At 39.0% G+C, this 19,429-nt stretch overlaps 1 protein-coding gene across 4 annotated transcripts in view; it reads left to right on the plus strand.

The window, feature by feature from the left end:
- The window catches only part of DCLK2 (doublecortin like kinase 2), an 83,991-nt gene extending 64,786 nt beyond the window's left edge, over window positions 1-19,205 (plus strand). For 2 of the 4 annotated variants that reach the window (XR_003960145.4, XR_001122920.5), the window contains 10 exons: window positions 3,220-3,277; window positions 6,433-6,552; window positions 8,227-8,373; window positions 10,616-10,749; window positions 11,996-12,073; window positions 13,115-13,211; window positions 14,680-14,760; window positions 15,248-15,364; window positions 16,161-16,243; window positions 18,787-18,925. Coding sequence is in view for 2 of the 4 variants with exons in the window: in XM_030271888.4 (XP_030127748.4) it covers window positions 3,220-3,277; window positions 6,433-6,552; window positions 8,227-8,373; window positions 10,616-10,749; window positions 11,996-12,073; window positions 13,115-13,211; window positions 14,680-14,760; window positions 15,248-15,364; window positions 18,787-18,999 (1,045 nt within the window). In the remaining 2 variants the exon portion in view is untranslated. Of the gene's footprint in view, window positions 1-3,219; window positions 3,278-6,432; window positions 6,553-8,226; window positions 8,374-10,615; window positions 10,750-11,995; window positions 12,074-13,114; window positions 13,212-14,679; window positions 14,761-15,247; window positions 15,365-16,160; window positions 16,244-18,786 lie in introns of all 4 variants that reach the window. The other 2 variants (XM_030271888.4, XM_012573343.5) reach the window with 1 other exon arrangement.
- The last annotated feature ends 224 nt before the right edge of the window (window positions 19,206-19,429 follow it).

Raw genomic sequence — 19,429 nt, forward strand, 5'->3', positions numbered from 1 at the left:
CACACTACAGATGGTTGTGGATGACAGGAAATTCTATGTGGCATCTAAACAGAGTTTGAGAGACCTCCCACCTCCTTCTGCCTCACCAATTCTGCTGCTGTGGTGCCCCCACTGCCTGCTGCTGACATGATTTTTCATAGCTTTCAGCATTCTGTGGGTACAGTACTTTTAAAGACAAGCAGTTGTTGGCTATCAGCCTGTGCTGGTGGCTCCCTTGGGCTTGCTGCTTGTGTTTGGTGGTGTAGAGGAACCAGACAGTTCAAATGAGCCCTCCAATATGCCTGAAATGTCCTTGTGCCTGATTCCCTGTGTATTGGTGTTACCAATATTGAGAACAGGACGTGCCTTGGCTTGTCTACCCCCTGCTGCTGGACCAAATAGTGGCAAATGTTTCATCTGACTGTCACTTTCTCAGTGAAACCACATTCTGCTATTTTCATCAACCTGAGAGTTATCTCAGTTTCTTAAATATTATGAGTAATCTCCAATTTGTACATATATACTGGGAAAACTCAGCAAATGACTGTGAAAAACATAAATGTTAGAGAAACGTTCTATTATTTGATCCTCACCTGCTGGCTTTAGTTAAATTGAAAGAAAAAGAATTCGGAATGGAAACATCTCATTCCAGAACTGAGGTTAGACTAACAGGTCTGTAGTTCCCTGTGTCTTCCATCATGCCCTTGAAAATTCAGTGTCAGCAAATGGAAAGTCACTGCTCCCACCCTTGTGGTCCTCTGTCTTAGGAGACTGGGCAGCCCAACTTCTATCAGTGGCACTAAAAACTGAGGCAAACAAAAAAAGCATTCCATGACTTTGCTTTATCTTACTGTATGTTATTCAAGTAACAGTCTTCAGCAAGTTCCAGTATTTTCTTTTGAGCTCCCTTTGCTATTGACACACTTAAGAAAGACTTGTGTGACTCAACACTGGCCAGTTTCAGTCCTAATGGGCCTTTGGCCTTTTCTGTCCTCTCCCTGCATGCACCAACCACAGCTCTGTAATCTTGCTGCAAAGACCCACCTTGCTTCCAAAGATCCTCTTGAGCACCTCAAACAGATTCGTGCTCAGCCAAGTTGGTTCTCTGCCACTTAATGTTTGGGAAAATTGAAATCTCCCACAAGAGCAAGGGCTACTGATCCAGTAATTTTTCATCATTACCCACAGAGTAACTCATCAGTGCTCACATCCCAACCAGGTGATCCCAGACACCCCCTGCACCATATCCTTTGTTTTCCACTGCCCTTGTCCTCACCCAGAGGCTTTAATGAAAGATAGCAAGTTAAAGCACAAGATAACATAATTATTGTCTGAAATATAAGCTGTGCATTTTGGAAATCACTTAAATCTCACTGGAAATGGCACAAGGGCTGCTAAGTCACTGAACGTCATTTGTGCTTTTTAGAATGAGGAAACTGGGCTAGAAAAACAGCCCTTCAATTATAAATATTTCAAAAAGGCATGCTTCCACTTCAATGTCTAGTTATGTATGTGATCAAATCTTTAGTGCAACATTATTAAATTAATTTTATATAAAATAAGTATACAACAACAGTTGCTAATAATAATGATGAAAGAGGAAATGCCAACCTTCTCTTTTAATTCCTATTAATTATACTTAATTTCTGATAGTGTTGTGCTAAGAAGCCTTAGCTGTGGAGCCAGGATCCTATTACACAGCTACCAGCTGGGATGTCCTACAAAAATAACAAGAAAATAATAAGGTGGTCTCTTCTGTGCCTGTGTGTGTGTATATAAAGACATGAGTCAACAGATGGGCACTGACAGCTCGAGAAGAGTCCCAGAAATCTGTCAGACAATGCTGGTGTATGATGTGCAGGGATGTTAACACACAAATTGTGTGGGTTATATCCACCTTTATTCCATGGGTGCTGCAGTAGAGGACATTTGCAAGAGGGATTTGAAGTTGTTGGATGAATTGGCTTTGTGAATGTTAACTCCTCCTGCTGACAGCATGGGTGCAGAAGGTTCCCCAAGTGGATGTTGCTGATCATTTGTTCCCAGGCTTTCTGATATAATGGTGTAAAGTACAAATTGTGATTGTGATTTCCAGGCTGCAGATTTTGCATCCAGTCTGTAACATCAGAGGGTGGCATTTCACAGATACCATTTAGACAAGGGCTTCTATCTAAAGACCAGATCAGGTTGTAACTATGACAACCTCGCAGATACAGCTGCACTTCCAGGGCAGGGATTCTCGCCTGCACTTTTTCAATAATGCATAATTGGAATGTTAGATGTTACTTCAGTTCCTTTTTCTGTAAGGTGCTGATTTTGACCTGTTGTTCTAATGCCATATGCAGTGAAAATCCCATTGGAAGTTTGAAAATATGCCTTTTGCTTTTATATCTACCTCCTGTTTTCTAGTGGTGTTCTGATACACACTGGAGTCTGTAGGCAGTGGTACAGTACAAAATAGCAGCAACGTGATCTTACAGCAATTTCATATGATTTTTAATTCATCAATAATATAAGTAATAATTTCATCTTTTAAAAAAATTAAATTGTGTTGCTTTTTTTTCTACTCATTTTCCCCCATCCAGAGAAATGGAGATTTTTATTGCTTAAAGGGATGAAAGACGAACAAGAGCTCCTTTCTGTGAGAGTATTTGCTGAAAACAGTAATCCTTTTTTACTTTGTATATGAACCACCCTGTTAAATGTCATGGGACTTTGGATGACTGCTGCAGAATTCTACAAAATACTTAAAAAAAAAAAAAAATTGAAATACAACAGCTCAAAATCAGCGCCCAATAAATTCTACAGGATTTTAGACTGTCCATAATGGACTATGGCATTTTAGGTCTGTTGAATCCTATTGAATTTTTTTACTAGGGTATCAATCTTCACACTTATACGTGTATGGTTTTATCTTCAAAACCTACCAGCTGAACAAAGCTAAGCGGAAGGCTGACGGCAAATTTTGCATGTTGCCTTATAGGAGTGACAGCGCTGTGCCAGGTCACAAAGAAGAAATTGCAGCTGGATCCTGGGCTTAATACACCAAGGGAGCTGGGTTGTGGTAGTCAGGGAAACAGCAGGCACAAATGCTGCTGAGGAAACAAAAACCAAATCCAGGTCTGCTCTGTGAATTTTCTGTCAGCAACCTCCATGGGCCACAGCATGTTGTTTTGATGGTGTATTTACAGAAAATGGCACAATTTTTCTAATTATCGGTTCTTGTGTTTTCTTGCTTAGATCCACAGGAAAGGAGTTTGCCCTGAAGATCATAGACAAGGCCAGGTGCTGTGGGAAGGTAGTGTACAACCATTTGCATGTGTACAGAGGCAGCACTAGCAGCTGCTCATTAGTCATAAATGGTTGGTGTGTTTGGGTTTTCTGACTATTTGCAGGGTGTCTTTTTAACAAGAAGACAACATATCCAAGAACCAAATAGTAAAAACAGTGAGTGTTAGTCTACTAAATAATAGAGAAAAATCAAACTAATTGTTGCCTATCTTATTGGGCTGACAAAAAATGCTAATATGCACACAAAATTTATTGGACAATTTTGATGTGTAAAATATGAGAGAGGAAATTTGCAGCTATATGTTTATTTATGTAATTCCCATTCCACTCTGCCTCTTATTTTTCTCTCTGTATGGCTCAACATGCTCCTCTTATAAGCAGAACATGGATTTGAAAATAAATTTTCACAACCATTTCTTTCTGTTTATGTATGTCACCTTCCTGTATTAACAAAGATCTCTTGTGCTCTGAAAATTTTCTTTTGATTTAAACTTTAAACAGAAAAATCCAAAATTGTGTCTTCAGGAGAACAGTATCTCATATAGTCCAAGCAAATATCTGAGAGTGTCAGACCTGTTCTTTCCCTTCATACTTCTTGAGTATAGATATTTTTTAAAAGGGAGAAAAACTGCCTCCCCTCTCTGTGTGATAAGGAGCTGTGTGATACTGTGATGACTGCCTATTAGGACAGGTCCTCAAACAGAAACATTTTATCTGTGCAGATTTTAAACCATGTATTAAGTGCTAGGAGATGAGGGTTTCATTTTAGCTCATATTTTCTGGGTTTATTTAGAAAATTCAGAAAGGAATCATAAAAATGTGCAGCCACCAAAAAAAGTGCTAGATTGCGTTTCTGAGATTAAAATATTGCAATTTCTTCAGCTGTAGAAAGGGTGACCCACTGCATTCCACTGCAAACAAAATTTTTGGATGATGTGTACAGCTTGCAACTTTAGATGATTTTTCTTACTTGTCTGAGTCAGCTGTTTAGGTATCATAAATTGGAATGGTCTGAAGATACATAATCTACTTTACACAGTAGAGTTTAGAGGAATTTTCTACTTATCAATCTCCTTGCTTTAAAACATATATATATATATATATATAAAAATCAACCCCATGGGTGCATAGTTGCCTGTTTTGAAATAACCTATATCTCTATAGCTAGAGACTGTTGGAAGATGTTTGTACCTCTTAGGGCAGAATCATTCTAGAAGAATTCCAACAAAGAAAATAATTAAATTTTGCTATTACTTATTCCTTCCTCACTCAGTTCCACAGCCCTGCCTTAAAAACACCCATCCAGCCCAAACTGGGATGATTTATGTGTTGCTTACTGCTCCTTGATCTTGGATGTTCAGAAATTTGAATCCAATTGTCTGTTTTCCACAAGTGGCTTAAATGCCCATTAAACAATAATGTCTCTGTAAATAAATCATATTAATGTAGATGGAAACATATATTGCACTGTCCAGGAGAACACCATTACAAGTTTTGGAATTATTATTTTTTTACATGGCAAAACATAGTAAGGCAGTGGGGTGGTTGAAAATAACTAGCTACATATTAGTCAGCAGTTTTTGAGAACAGATTTTTAAACAGTAGCTCAACAACATTCTGGAGTTTTTTAAAAAAATACTGTTTATTTTAAGTGTTAAATATGCCTGAGCAGCTTAGTCAAGAAAGCACAGATGAAGCCATTGTGCCTTAGTTGTAATTAATGGGTGTAATAAATTTAATATGTTCCCTGTTCTTTAGGTTGAGAAAGATGTAATAACATTCTAGTTTTTGCTTGATCTCTTAGTTTTGAATTTCCAGGCTTCCATCCCTAAGGCTTAGTATGCTGTGGCTGTTCACGTCTGTCTAGTGATGAGATTCAGCATTGTGTTTAAAAGAATTGCTTCCTGTTTGTCTGTTTTGTTTTCTCTCCAGAGCACTTTGCTTGGAGCAGGCATATGTTTGTTCAGAGTGACGATTGCTACTCTTTCAAAGTGAAATTCAAAGGTGTGGTGCTTAACCTGTGTGTGCCTCACTGTTCTCTCACAAAATGAGATGCACACGTGGCACGTGGTTTCTGAGCTATGCAGCCACAGAAAGCTTTGGCAAAAGCACAATGCATCTGTAAATAACCCCGAAGAAGAAGGTGAAGTGGTGTAAGATCTCCAGGCACTGCTACACACAGTGGATCACATCTTCTCCTGATGCTCTGCTCACAAATGCATGAAGTGCATGCTCCTTATCAGTGCATTCAACATGGATAAGTTCCCAGTCCAGTGACATGATTTGTTCCCTGCCAGGGTAGAAGGATACTCATGCCTGATGCAAGCATTTTTTCTTATTTTGCAGAGAACTTAAATACAATATCCATATTCTAACATTTATAAAGGAAAACTAAAATCACTCTTCATGTGGAAGGGACATGTAATTTTTTTTTTTGCTCTCCAGTTGTTCTAGAAAATGTTCTAGAAAACAAGGCATGTGAAACGAATTTGTTCTCAAAATTAGTTCTTCAGAAGAAACTTCCTCAGAAGCACAGGGAAGGGGAAATTGAACTCAGTCTGTCTGTTATTAAGCTGTTGGAGTCACAAGAATTTAACTGAGCTACTACACATTTTGCAGATTGTAAATCTGAGCAGACATATAAAATGAACCAAAATCCATAGCCAAAGCACTCAGAGTATTGTTTTCTTGAATATACTCCATGACTTTTTTAAAAAATAAAGTCCTTGGATACAAATCCTAGGTAATCTGTCCTTGAGTAACCTACACGAAATGAGAGGTGAAGGCTGGAGAGGATCAAGAACATGTTAACTGTTGATGAAGGGTGACAGGTTCCAATGATCCAGCTGGGGGGCAGAAAGGTTCTGAACTTAATTTCACCTCATAATACCCACATAAGAATATAACCTGCACTTCCTGAATTGCTGTCATATTCTGGGGTCTTTTTCAGAGATGCCCCATTCATTATGTGTGTGAAATAGATTTCAAATTAAATGTGGTCAGTGATGAAATACAAGCTAAGATCCAGCAACTGAAAATAACCTTCTGCAATATAAATTAATCAGCAAAAAGGGTGCTCACTGATTAAGTGATTGGCTGATCAAAGGAAAAGTGAATTGGCAAATTCATGTTTCAGATAAACTTCCATCCTTTTCTGAACAGGAACACCTGATTGAAAATGAAGTGTCTATTCTGCGCCGAGTGAAGCACCCAAACATCATCATGCTCATAGAGGAGATGGACACCCCCACAGAGCTCTACCTCGTGATGGAGCTGGTCAAGGTAAGGCTCAGGGGGCTTTATTTGTCTTTGAATTCTCTGTGTTGATGTGAAATCTGAGCAGTATCTAGGAATGCTAAGATCTTGGGAGACATAATCAATAAGGTTTCAGTGGCAACCTGCATTTTTAAATCATAAAAATACACCTGTCAAGCAAGTATATTAATGGGATTTCTCTCTCTTCAGTTGTAATTTTATTATTAACATAGATTTGAGGTAATTTTGCAATGTGTGCAGTCTAGAGAGAAATGGATAGGAGGTTTTATATCATGCCTATAATATGCAGGCATTTCATGGAAATTAAATCTCTGTAATGAATTTATCTTAATAAATAAGACAAATAGATTAAACTAAAGCGATTTTCATCCTGGAAAACCAAAACTCAAAAGATCTCACCCATTTTGCTTATATCAAGCAGTTCATCAGAGAACAGATGCTGCCTTCATACATATACAGAGAAAACACAAATATTCTTTTTGCTGTCACCTTGTGAGCCAAGTACACGAATAGCATCAGGTTCTAGTCATGATTCTCTTGTCTGAGTTCTGTGCATGCACCGCAACACTGCACATCAGCTCGATTGCCATGTCAGGCACAACATACAGCAAGAGCAGTATGTAGTAGGAGCACTGCTCATTTTTTGAGGAGCACTTTTTATTTCTGACTGAGGCACTGTTACATTCAGGAGTCCCATCTAGAATGGTTGCCAGACTGGGAGACCTCTAAAGGAAGTGTGTAGTTACTGAATACATAATTTCTGTAGCCCACGCATCTTTCTGCCTTTCTAGAAGTTATTTTTATACCCTATAGGCTTTTTGGGATTTCAAGACAGTATTATTTTTATGTTTTAATTCACCACCATCTTGGTCTGTATTTCCTGAATTGCTGCTTCTCTTTGGTGTGCATTGAAATGCTTGGAATGCCACCCACAGCACAGACAGATCACTCCTACAGATGTATCCAGGGAAACCATCACGGAGACACCCACATGACATTTGTTGTAATGACTGAAAATGCTGCATCAGTTACTCACTCAAACATTGCTGTGTATTCCCAGAGGAACAGGGCATCCATAAACAGAGCCTGACACATTCAGAAATCACCTGGAGGCTCTGCACTTTGATGTATCTCAGTCAGTGGATTCATTTATGTTGGAATGTGTTTATCTTTTTTTCCTCTTCAGCTATATTTATTTGGTATTTCTTGCAATATCGATAGAAATTTGAATTTGCTGAATATTTGCTAGTTAGGTTTTTTTTTTTTAATTATTGGGCTAATTTATTTTAGGCTTTACTCAAAATCAGGGCTATCTTTCAATATGTTGAAGGTATTCTACTGATAAGATGAAGAAAATGGATGCTGTATTCTTGTACCTGTAGGTAGAATAAATGAATGATCAAGAGTAGAAAGATCAATAGAAAAAAAATCTGTGATTGGCCCAAGCTCAGACACCAGAACTGTTCTGGAGTACAGTTAAGAACTTAATGTAGATGGCTGAAGTCCTAGTATAGTATCTTGGTGACAAGATCATCTTTCTGCAATTTTCTTTTTTTTTAATGGGAATTTGAGCATGTATTTTGGGAAAGAAGATTTTACGTGTTGCGTGTTTGTTTTTTTTTTTAACCAGATACCATATTAGTTTTTTAAACAATGATCTTTTTCCTTTCCATCACATAGGGAGGAGACCTATTTGATGCCATCACTTCATCTACAAAATACACAGAGAGAGATGGGAGTGCCATGGTCTACAATTTAGCCAGTGCTCTCAAATACCTGCATGGTCTCAATATTGTGCACAGAGACATCAAACCAGAAAATCTTCTGGTATGTCCCATTTATTTTCCAGTATTTTTTTCTTACTTTGTTCTCACTAATGCAACTGCTTGTGTAGAAATGTCAAGGAGCACAGCAGAGAACAGCAGGCATATTAATTTAGAATAGTTATGTATGAAGTAAATCTTTTGCCATGAGATAGCAATCACTGTAATGCAGGAGAGCTGTGCTCAAACCTGTCCTTAGATCTATCCTTATTTACAATTTGATTGGCTGCCTTTTGGATAAGCAGGAGTACTGTCTCACAAAACAATACATTTTAAAGCTATGCCTATGAATTATTTATCAGTTTGCAAGTGGGAGAAAGGTGGACTGAGAGCCATTTCTTCATTTCTTCAACAATCCTATGGTTACCATCTGAAGCCAGTGGTTTTTTCCTTTCACTGTCATTGCAGGATCATCTTTCTGATGGTTTACCAGAATTCTGGCTGGGAATTAACCCTTTACATACATTTTTTCTTTTCCTAGGCAACTGGCTACTTTTGTTTTCAGCAGAGACATAAAATAACCATGTTAACAAGAATTCCCATGAAGTCTGCTTTGGGAACTACTTATTCCCCAGCCCACAGAGGGCATCATTCCCTTTCTGTCCACAGAATGGGATCAGAGTGTGCTGTCCTGCTTATCCACAGAGGTTACACTTGTGCCTTACATATTGGATATTAAGTGTCACGCATTGCACCAAGACCATAATCTCCCCTTCTTGAAGCATTTCTTAAAAGTCTTTTGTGGTGTTTTCCAGTCCTGTTTAATGAGTTTAAACCAATAGTAGGAGACACAGCTTATCCCACACTGGATTTTGAACTATAACAAAGACAGGGCTACAAGCTGAAAATATTTCCTAATTAATAGTCAATTTTTTTTCCCAGTAATTCCACTGACAGTGTTTAGCAATTTAAATAAACCCTCAAATAAATTAGATTGTTTAGCAAAAAGAGGCATGGGGGGAGGCTTCTCCTGGAAAATGTAGTCACAGTAACATGGCATTTGAGAGAAAAAATGAAGGTGGAAAGTCTCACGTACTATTAGTGTATCTCCAAACACAGACAGTCCAAAGAAATTTTAAGCTCTCATTAGAGATTGAATCAGTTATAAATAGGCACAAATGCCCTTTCTGCCTAGAAAGCCTAAAGAGATTACTCAACAGATACAAATCTTACTCACTGTGATTGACAGCAGCAGAATGTTGAGATAGCATCCTGGTATTGAATATAAATGCAAATAATTCCCATCAACTGCTACCTGTAATTGCACATAATTTTTTGGTTTTGGTTTGGTTTTTTTTTGCACAGGGTCATCTAGCCTCTCTGGATGGGAATTACATTCCCTTTACTAGTCATGCATTTAAAAAATGCAAACCCTAAGAGTAATAGCTGGTATAAAGGTGTTACATAAAGGAGAACAAGTGTTTCCATTACTGATATGAATTACACAGAATGAAGAAAGGTATTGCAGTGCTCAGTTGTTTGAGGAAGGCAAATTCAGCCATTCTGGAGATCATGGGGTCCTCCATTTTAGAAACTTTGAAATCACGTCAATATGAATATTTTACTTTAAGAACGAAACTGAGGTGAATTTATTAGGGGGATGTTTCCTTTGTGTTGGTCTGGTTTGATGTATTCCTGCCATCACTGTTGTATAACACTTTTCTTTCTATTGAAATTCAGCTTCTTTCAACAATAAAATGACTCTGTCCTAGACTGTTTATAGGCCTTTAGGTGAGGTGTGGTTGGGTCTGCACCAAAACCTAAACTGAATTTGCCCAGACAAAGCACGGAGAAGACATGTGCTGATGAAACTGCCCAATATGATGACTAGATTTATGCAAAGATAACATGATGTTAAACTTGATTCTGAAACTGATATAAATCTGATTGTAGCTGCCAGTCCCATTTTAAATTCTAGGTCCCAGTCAAATGAAAGTAGAGTATTATATTTTACTGAATATATTTAAAACTTCTTAACATTCAAGGACTGAATTTTCTTTTCCACCTCTAGTCACTCAAGGCTGTGTCATGGTCTGACCTACATAGCTGGCAGACAGCTCCACTGAACATTTGCACCGGCTGCAATCAATGGGAATATAATTTTTTTTTCTTCTTGCCCTACAGGACTGTGGAAATTTCCTCTTTTTCCCATCTTTTTGGTGTGGTGATGATGACTTCCCAAAGAAATTAGAGGATATAAAAATGCAGATGTTCTCCTCATTCTGTGATGATTTCTCTGATTCTAGGTGTGTGAATATTCAGATGGAACCAAGTCTTTGAAGCTTGGAGACTTTGGACTGGCGACAGTGGTCGAGGGCCCTTTGTACACTGTCTGTGGGACACCCACCTATGTGGCACCAGAAATCATTGCAGAGACAGGGTGAGCATAACTGCCTACAACACAGGCCTGGTAACCACTCATTTTTGGCAGGTTGTAAGATCTTGTAAGATCTAAATGCTCCATGGTTTTGGAACCAAACCACCCAAGGGCATCACTCCCAGTTCCTCCAAGAGGCACTTTGCTCTGCCTGCTCCCAGAATTTGCCTTTGCTTCCTTTCCTACCTTCCCAGGACCAGCTCTGGTGCAGTGGGGTCCATTGGTTTGTGCTCCCTGACTCACCTCAGCATCCAGAGCCTACTGTACCATCCATGGCAGCTGTTTAGGGAAGAACAGACAGGCAAAACAGTGTTTACATTAGAAATGGAATCACTTATACTGGAACAGGCTGCAGAGGTCACCTAGTCTCAGGATAGTTGTAATTAAATTATGTTGATTCAAGTGAGCCTTTTGGGTGACACATCCTGTTTGATAACAATTGAACAACCCCATTATTCTGTATTTAACAGGTCATTGCATAAATACAGAAAAAAAAATTTAAAAATATAAACTTTCACCAATGGTAGATTTTCACAAGTCCCCTCTCCTTTTAGACCTACACAATCTCCATTCCATGCTCTGGCTGACTTTTGCCATAGCTGTAACCACTCTGAATTTCCTGATGGAGGGAGGTTTTGTTGTGTTGTTTCACTCCAGTGCATTTGTTGCATTGAGAAACATTTCACAGCTGCAGTCAGCTCTGGTGTCAGAGGGCACCTCGTCTGCGTACTTGAGATTTTAACAAACCAAATCTACTGAATAGGAGAAAACCTATTCCTCCAGTGTTTTAATTTCCATGCTTTAAAAGAAAAGTGCAGCTCTTCTTCCCCTGTTACTCCTGGAGAGGCTGGAGAATTGTGTGTCTTGTTGCTTAGCAACACATGATAACCTTTGAGAGAGGTACTTCACTGCAGGGACTGAGAAGGCACATCCTTGTTTTTAACTATTAGTGGCTCTGGACTGGGAAACCTGGATACTGACTTTGATTTGAGCATATTCAGAAGACCCTGGAGAGCCTTGAGGCTTATGGTACAGAAAAAAACAAAAATCATAGGATCATGGTTTCTTAAAGATGATAAAATTGTGAAGAAAAAGATGCTCAGGCACAAAATACATCACCCCATTGGCAGCAAGTAACTTAGCACAGATTCTCATGCAACCCTGTCAGCATCATTTATTTTTGATTGGAATGAATCTTTTTTGTTGATGTTATTAATTCAGCATAAGTAACACAAACTTGTTTTCTCAGGTATGGCTTAAAGGTGGATATTTGGGCTGCAGGTGTGATCACTTACATCCTGTTATGTGGATTTCCACCTTTTCGCAGGTGAGTGTCAAAGGGAAAACCAGTGAAAGCAATCAAGTTCATTCAGAGCAAGTCTGACCTTTCTCCCAAGGAGGTATCCTTGTGGGAATAAAAATAATGGATCAGAACCGTGGTTTCCTCGCGATTTTGTTGATTTCTTTAAGTGGTTTTCACTTGTCCCTCATTTTAGGTTTTGGGAGCACTTTTTAAAATATATTTTCCTACGGGGGCAGGTGTTTTAGCGCTGTGTGGGGGCAGAGGCGCTTTTCCTTTTGTCTCCACGCGGATCCCAGCTCCGGGATCCGCGGGCAGGCGCTGCCCTCTGCCGCTGGAGCTGGGATGCGGCAGCTCCCGGGGAGCGGCCCTGGTAAACCAGGAGAGATGAAAATGTGCTTACCCCGCCTTAACCTTGTTTGTCCTTTTTGGTACTCAGAGCCACACTATTTCTGAGTTAAAAACAGGCGGGGTTTTTTTGGGTTTTTTTTTTTCACGAGAGAATGAGAAGGAATTCGCACATTTTAATAGGGAATTATGCTCTTAACAGATAAATTACTACTAATGCAGGGCCTGTTTGTTTGTATTTTTACAGCAAAATACTTAACAAAATAAGTTTTAACTAAAACACCTCACCGAACAAAAATATCTTGCAACAATACAATTATTGTTGATGGAAAAAATATTAGTTTGGGTATTTGGCTGTCTCATGTTGTTATTTCACGTTTAAAGCTGAAAATGGGTTTTGAAAGATACAATGTATCTTTCAACTAGAAAATGTATTGTTTGATTAGAGTTTTGAGGGAGGGCGCAGAGAATGTCCGTATCATGCTAGTAGAACCAGGTTATAAGTGAGATTAATAAATGTGTGTGAACTATGCAGCCCCTACTCCAGTGGAAAAGTTACCTCAATGTATTGGCTCAGAAGACCTATCACTGTATAGACTTGCAAATTATGCATTTCTGTTAGTTATTAACGTAATTTCTGTTCCATCCCAAATCAAGTTAAAATTCCCATGACAAATTGCTTTTTCTCTCATAATGTTTTTTGTTACTGCTGTTTTACAGTGAAAACAATCTTCAGGAAGACCTCTTTGATCAGATACTTGTGGGGAAGCTGGAATTTCCCTCTCCCTACTGGGATAACATCACTGATTCAGCAAAGGTACTGATATTTTTTCCCACCTGAAACAACATTTCTAACAAGCTCCTGTGCAGCCTGTGCTCAGTTGGGAGGGCAGCCTGGAAGATGTAGAGCAGCCCAGTGCCCCAGCTGCAGTGCCTTTTCCTGAATAGTGGCTTTCCTGAGTTGGTTTACCTGAATAGTGCTTGATGAATGCTCAGGTATTTCAGGCTGCCATGGTTCTGCCTGAGCAAGAGTAGCAAAATGCCAGCTGCATTCAGGGAACGTCACACAATTCCCAGTTCACTTCATGGTGCACTTTAGAGCAGGTTCAGTGTTTTAGCTGTAAAATAAATGTCCCTGAATTTTTCCCTCTTGTCACTCTTTGAAGACAAAAATTATTGCTCTGTGGATTGGTTGCAATAGGCATTTCTTCCTATTTTTACTTGAGGCATTTATTGAAGCTTTTCAAGAGGTGCAGCCATGGCTAATTGCCACTGCCAGCAGTTCTGTGATCATTGCAGTTTTGTTGAAATTAATTGTGTTTGTAGGACAAAGATTCAAGTTGTAAGCCCCACTTCTCAGGTTAATTTGCTAAAGCGCTCTGAATGGTATCTGAGGACTCACTAGCAAGTGGAGGTGGTTTTTTATCTAGCCAAAGAGAAGCTGAATTTTTTCTGCATTTCCCAATGGGTGTTTATCCATTTACCAACATTTCCCAAGTCCTAGTCATCTGGCACATTTCCAGACAAGCATTCTGAACAAACAAGGTCCTCAGTCTTGGTATTCAAGGTGACATCACTTCAGACTTCCACAGACTAAAGAACATGGCTGGTTGGTAAAGCTCTCAGTTAGGTGTGTTGTTATCATCTGCTTGAAGAAACCATGTCCCAAAATTGAAGCAATGGACAGTGCCCTTGAACTAATCTGGATAAGAATATGGAGACTGATAATTTGGAGGCTATAAAAGGTTTTTTGAGGGAGAGACTTGGCTCAATGTCTTTTATTCTCCTGCAGCAACACAGAAGAGAATGTTTTTAAATAATTCAATCAGTTTATTGACTTTCAGGTGCAGATTCTTGTCTCTGATTTGTGTTTTTTTATGTAATGTTACTGAGTGCATGTGCACTGCCCAGAGAGGATCTCATCTCTCCCATGTTTTGTTTTGTTCTGGTCATGTGCATGGATACAGAGAGAACACAGTGGAATATTAGAGCTGATTTTTTAAACATATCTTTTTAATTTGTTTTCAATAGACTCAGTGAAACATGAGTGCAGTGAAGAAGCTGATATCAAACACACTGCCTTGCACACCTTAATCCTAAAGGGCAAATTTAAGTTCCACTTAAGTCACACTGGTATCACTGTTTCTGGTATCAGCTGGAGTTGGTTTTTTTCCATCCAGGTATCAAGAATATTGCACTGAGAAGAACTTGGTGCGACATTTTTCTCAGTTTTAATATCCTTTCCCACTCCCTTCAAACTCCTCCTTTTTATTTTTTCAATGAAGGAGTTAATCAGTCTGATGCTACATGTGAATGCTGAAGCCCGGTACACAGCAGCACAGATCCTAAGCCATCCCTGGGTGTCAGTGAGTAAATCACATTTCACTTGTCTCTAATTTGATATTAAACCTGTAAATCTAACCATTAACATGTAGTATTCAGAAGAAGCAGTACATATATTAGCTATTAGTAAATATAACACCTAATTTACCATAGACACTATGGTAAATTAGACATATGCATAGACACTGGCTGATGCCTGCCAGGTACTTCATCTTCTCAGGCAGCAGCAAAAGGGAACACAATTCAATACAAACCTGTAGCTTATAATTGTGGGAGAAAGCAATGCACTGGAAGTGTCACATGCCATTTTAAGAAATAGAAGTTCATTCATAAAACAGCGAGTGATTGCTCTGTTCCTCTCTTCTGGAATTGTCTCTCATGTAGCAGAGCATGTTCACTTTTGGACTGCCTGTCTGTGTATTTACTGTGCATTAAAAAGCAGAAAGTACCTGATGATAAAAAGCTTTTTGTATTTTTCCTAACTTGAATATTGTGTTCTTTCTTATTCAGGATGATGCTTCCCAGGAGAATAATATGCAAGCTGAAGTAACAGGTAAACTGAAGCAGCACTTTAATAACACCCTACCCAAGCAAAATAACACATCTGCTGGGGTTTCTGTCATCATGGTAAGAAAAATGAACTTTTTTATACATTGATAGTACACTCTGCATATTTTCCTGACAGTGCTCTATGAGCACATGTGGTGCAAGAATAGCAAACCCAAAACTAGAACAGTCTCTAATTCTAGTCTTTATTGATGTATAATTTGGATTGTCTCATTGCTTGAGAGCAACCAAGTCTATCACAGTGTGGTGCCCAAGAGAGCTTTCAAACAGAAACATGTGAACACTAAGTAGGTGCATTTTAAAATTAAGTTTATTAACAATTTGAAATCTTTCATTATAAAAACTGTGTGGTTTTTTAAGCGTACTGCTCATCTAGTTAAGTAGGGTCTTTCTCTGTGCCTGACCAAGTATTACTTCATCTTGAGCAGTGTTGTTCAACACTACCTGTGCCAGGAAACCAGGATCCATTCCAGAAACTTCCTTTCTTCCCGATCTTACTGGGGCCCATCCTTGTCTGATGCAAGGATGGACACTGCACACAAAATGAATCTTCAGTAACTTAAAGAAAGTAAAGCCATCCATGCTAACATAACAGGGAGTTCCACCCTCACCCTCCTATCACTATTAATTAATTACTTTCAAAGCCCAGACCACTTATGTTAACAAGGAGAATTGTTTTAATCCTCTGAGAACCAGCAAATTTAAATAAAATGTTTCTGCCTACCTCTCTGTCTTTGCAAATACATTTATGTGAGTTAAACAGGCAAACAATTTAAATGTAGGAAAAGCGATAACATAAAAATAAGTCAGGAAATGGATTTCAGGTTCATGCTCTTGTCTACATTTCATTTGACAGTTTGACTTGACAGTTTGAGAGGGACTTCAGAACTTCATTCTTTATTCTGTTGAGACTATGGATAAGCCTGAAGCTGAAAACTGGTATAAAATGCACTATATGTAATAAGAGAAATTTAAATTCTAACTCTCAGCCCCTCTCCAACTTGCATGCCACTTAAGCCTGTCTCAGATCTCTGACACAGCGTAGCTTCTGGCTTCCAATTGGTGTGAGTTTTTCCTGTTAGCTACTGACACTCCTTCAGCCAGGAAAGTTCACCTCATTTTACCTTTTCCTGCTTTATTTCCTTCTAACAGGTATGGAAGGATGTAAATGCATAATTATTAATTGCTGAATGCAGCTCCCAACTAATGCTGAAAGCAAAAGTAAAATCTTGTTCAAAACACTGTGATCTAATAAGGGTTAAGCCCCCAGTTTGTTATTCTTACCCTAGTTTACCTTGAGCATTGAAATTGAGTTACCTTTGTGTTCAGAAGTTCTTCACTTGCTCCAGCACTCATTGCTTACCAACATTCAACTTCAGACAAGCACGCTTTGTAACTCTTGTGTATTGCAGTGCATTGCTCTCTCAGTCAACCTGCACATTCACTGGAGCCCATTTAGCATTCCCTCATTCCAACACTGTCACCTGGCCTCCCGATGCCCCCAAAAGCACGTTGGTCTTAATTCATTACTGATTTTTTTTTTTTGGTCAATTAAGAAATGTTCTGTAAATCTAAATTTGTTGCAATTGTGTTAGTTCTGCTTAAAGTAAGTCTAGTTTCTGTCCCTTGCTTCCTTCCTTTTTTCCTCCTTTCCCAATGCCTGCATTGCTTTCCTCTGAGTAGGTCCAAGGCCATGGTACGTACTAACGGCAATGCTTTGTTCTCCTGCACAAAAAGTACATGGTCTCCATTTGTAACAAGAAAGGAGAAATAACTAAGCCAGTCTGAAGTGGAAAAAGCTGTACAGCCACACCAAACCAGCAAAGGAATCCCTTTTAAACACTTAGGAAAAAATAGTTCTGTCTTGAGTGATGCCTATCTGAAATAGGCTAAAGCAAACACCAATACAACAATTTTTAACTTCATCAAACATGTCTTGGTTTATTCTCCTGGCAGTCATTTTGTGCATGTCTATATCTCACTGTATGTAAAAACAGCTAGAAAAACATGAGAACACTTTGAAGACAGAAGCAAAGAACTAAACCACTGAACTAAACATTGTTTCCATTTAAAATTGGCACTTCCTTTAGAGCCAGACATGAGATAATCAATCCTAGATAAATAAAAAACATTCTTGCTTAGCAACAGTAAAATTAAAAAATAAATGCTCCTATGTAACTGCATTACATAGGAATGTGCTGCTGCTATGAGGACAGCACAGGAGAAAATCACTATGAGCATGAACTGAAAGCATATCCTTCCCCTAACTTTACTTGCCACTGAAATAGCAGAAACCCCTATTTACAACTTTTTCCAGCAAGAAAAAAGGCAATGCAATGGTGTGTTGATAATGATAAAACTCCTTTAGAAGCTGCGCCTTTCCTTGCATGCTCCCTTTGCAGTGTTGATTGTCAGTAGCAGAAACTCAGTTGTGGACCATGGAATTTTCTCCTTGTACCTCTCTATGCAGGGAGGCTAGTGATGTAACTTGAGTTTAAAAAAACCCCAACAAAACAACAACAGAAAAAAAGAGCAAATACCTTGTATCTGCTGTCCTTGATGACTTTGATACAATAAACATATCTGGAAAAAATGAACTATGCTAAATTAGACTTGTGTCAGAAAATTATTTCAGTATTAAATACTACAGTGAATAGTGTATTAGTCAAACCCAACTAAAAACACATAAATTTTTGCATTAGTAAAGCAAGTCCAATCAAAAGAATAAATTTTTGAGGAAAAGGCGGAACAGCTGACCTTACAATTAGCACATATCCTTTAGAGGGCATGAAAATTGTTGTCTTCAGCAGATGTACCAGATACTCCAGATAATCGACCTATTCACTACAGAATTCTCCGGTTTCATTCCAACCTGTTGCTCCCTTCTCCTGTAAACTCATTTTTAAGTACAGAATTCAGAAATTATGCCTTTTTGCATTCACGAGAGGTCATTTGCCTACTCTCACCACTAAGCAGAAAAGCAGGCCCTTTTCTTGAAAAACGCAAAAAATGTTTAGGATTGCACCTGTCATCTTCCCCAGGGGCTCCCTTCTGTACTGTGTGGTTTGTTACAGGAATTGTAGCAGTGAGTTCTCAGTAAGCATCACCTGATTCCTTGTGTCTCCAAAAATACAGGTACATAAATTTTGCTAATAGTTACTATGACAAGTTCCTTCTCTATCACAACTACTCATGCCATCTTTTTTTCCACATCAGACTTGCAAGACAAAAATTTTTAACTTGCAACATCATGGCAAGCATACATCTGGAAGAGAAGTTTTCCTTACATTTCATGAAGTCAGCATCACAAAAATTATAGAATTCATTATAAAAAAGAATTCTAATGCTATTTCTCCTTTTTTATCCTGGCTGTATTGCATGCAGTTTATGTCTTGTAGATTGTTTTAACCCTTAAGATCGGGCTGTATTTAAGTGTCGTTTCATGTTTTGCCTTGGGTTTGTTTTGTTTGTTTTGTTTGTAGAACACAGCTCTAGACAAGGAGAGTCAGATTTTCTGCAGCAAACGCTGTCAGGACTCTGGTAGAGCTGGAATGGAGAAAATTTCTGCAATTGCTGCTGCAGCTGCTGATCCTCATGTGGCTGGCTCCGAGCCCCTCCTCCCTGCTGCTCCTGAGCCACTCCGGTCCCCCAAGCTGCCTTCTCCTGAGCTTGCTGGGGATCAGCCTGGTGCTTAGGACTGGGGAAAACAAATCCACCTGAAGCTCCCCACACTCTGTCCACAGTTTTCTTCATTTCCCATGACTGTTTTCAGTTTGTGTGCGTCTCTCATGGCAAGCCCCAGCCAGATCTGATCCTCTCTCTCACAGGGGGTGAACGAACCACATCTTGGAAACAGGAGTAGGGGAAAGACTCTGGCAACATTAGGTGGTTTTTTAAGTTCTCTGTGTCAATAATGAACTCCATTTCACACAGCCTTAGGCTCTAAATAGACTAACTTATGGTGTAGCTAACCATATTTTTATATGAGCAGTGAGGTGGGGAACAGTTACCTGGCCTCACATCCACCAGCAGGCCTTGTTCTGTTCTTCTGATGGGAATTTTCAGAAAAGTGGGAGAGGCAGACAAGGAAAGAAAACTTTTATTTGCCTTCTATTCCAATGCCTC

The sequence above is a fragment of the Taeniopygia guttata genome, chromosome 4 (genome assembly GCF_048771995.1).
Source record: "Taeniopygia guttata chromosome 4, bTaeGut7.mat, whole genome shotgun sequence".
In the NCBI taxonomy this organism is placed as follows: Eukaryota; Metazoa; Chordata; class Aves; order Passeriformes; family Estrildidae; genus Taeniopygia; species Taeniopygia guttata.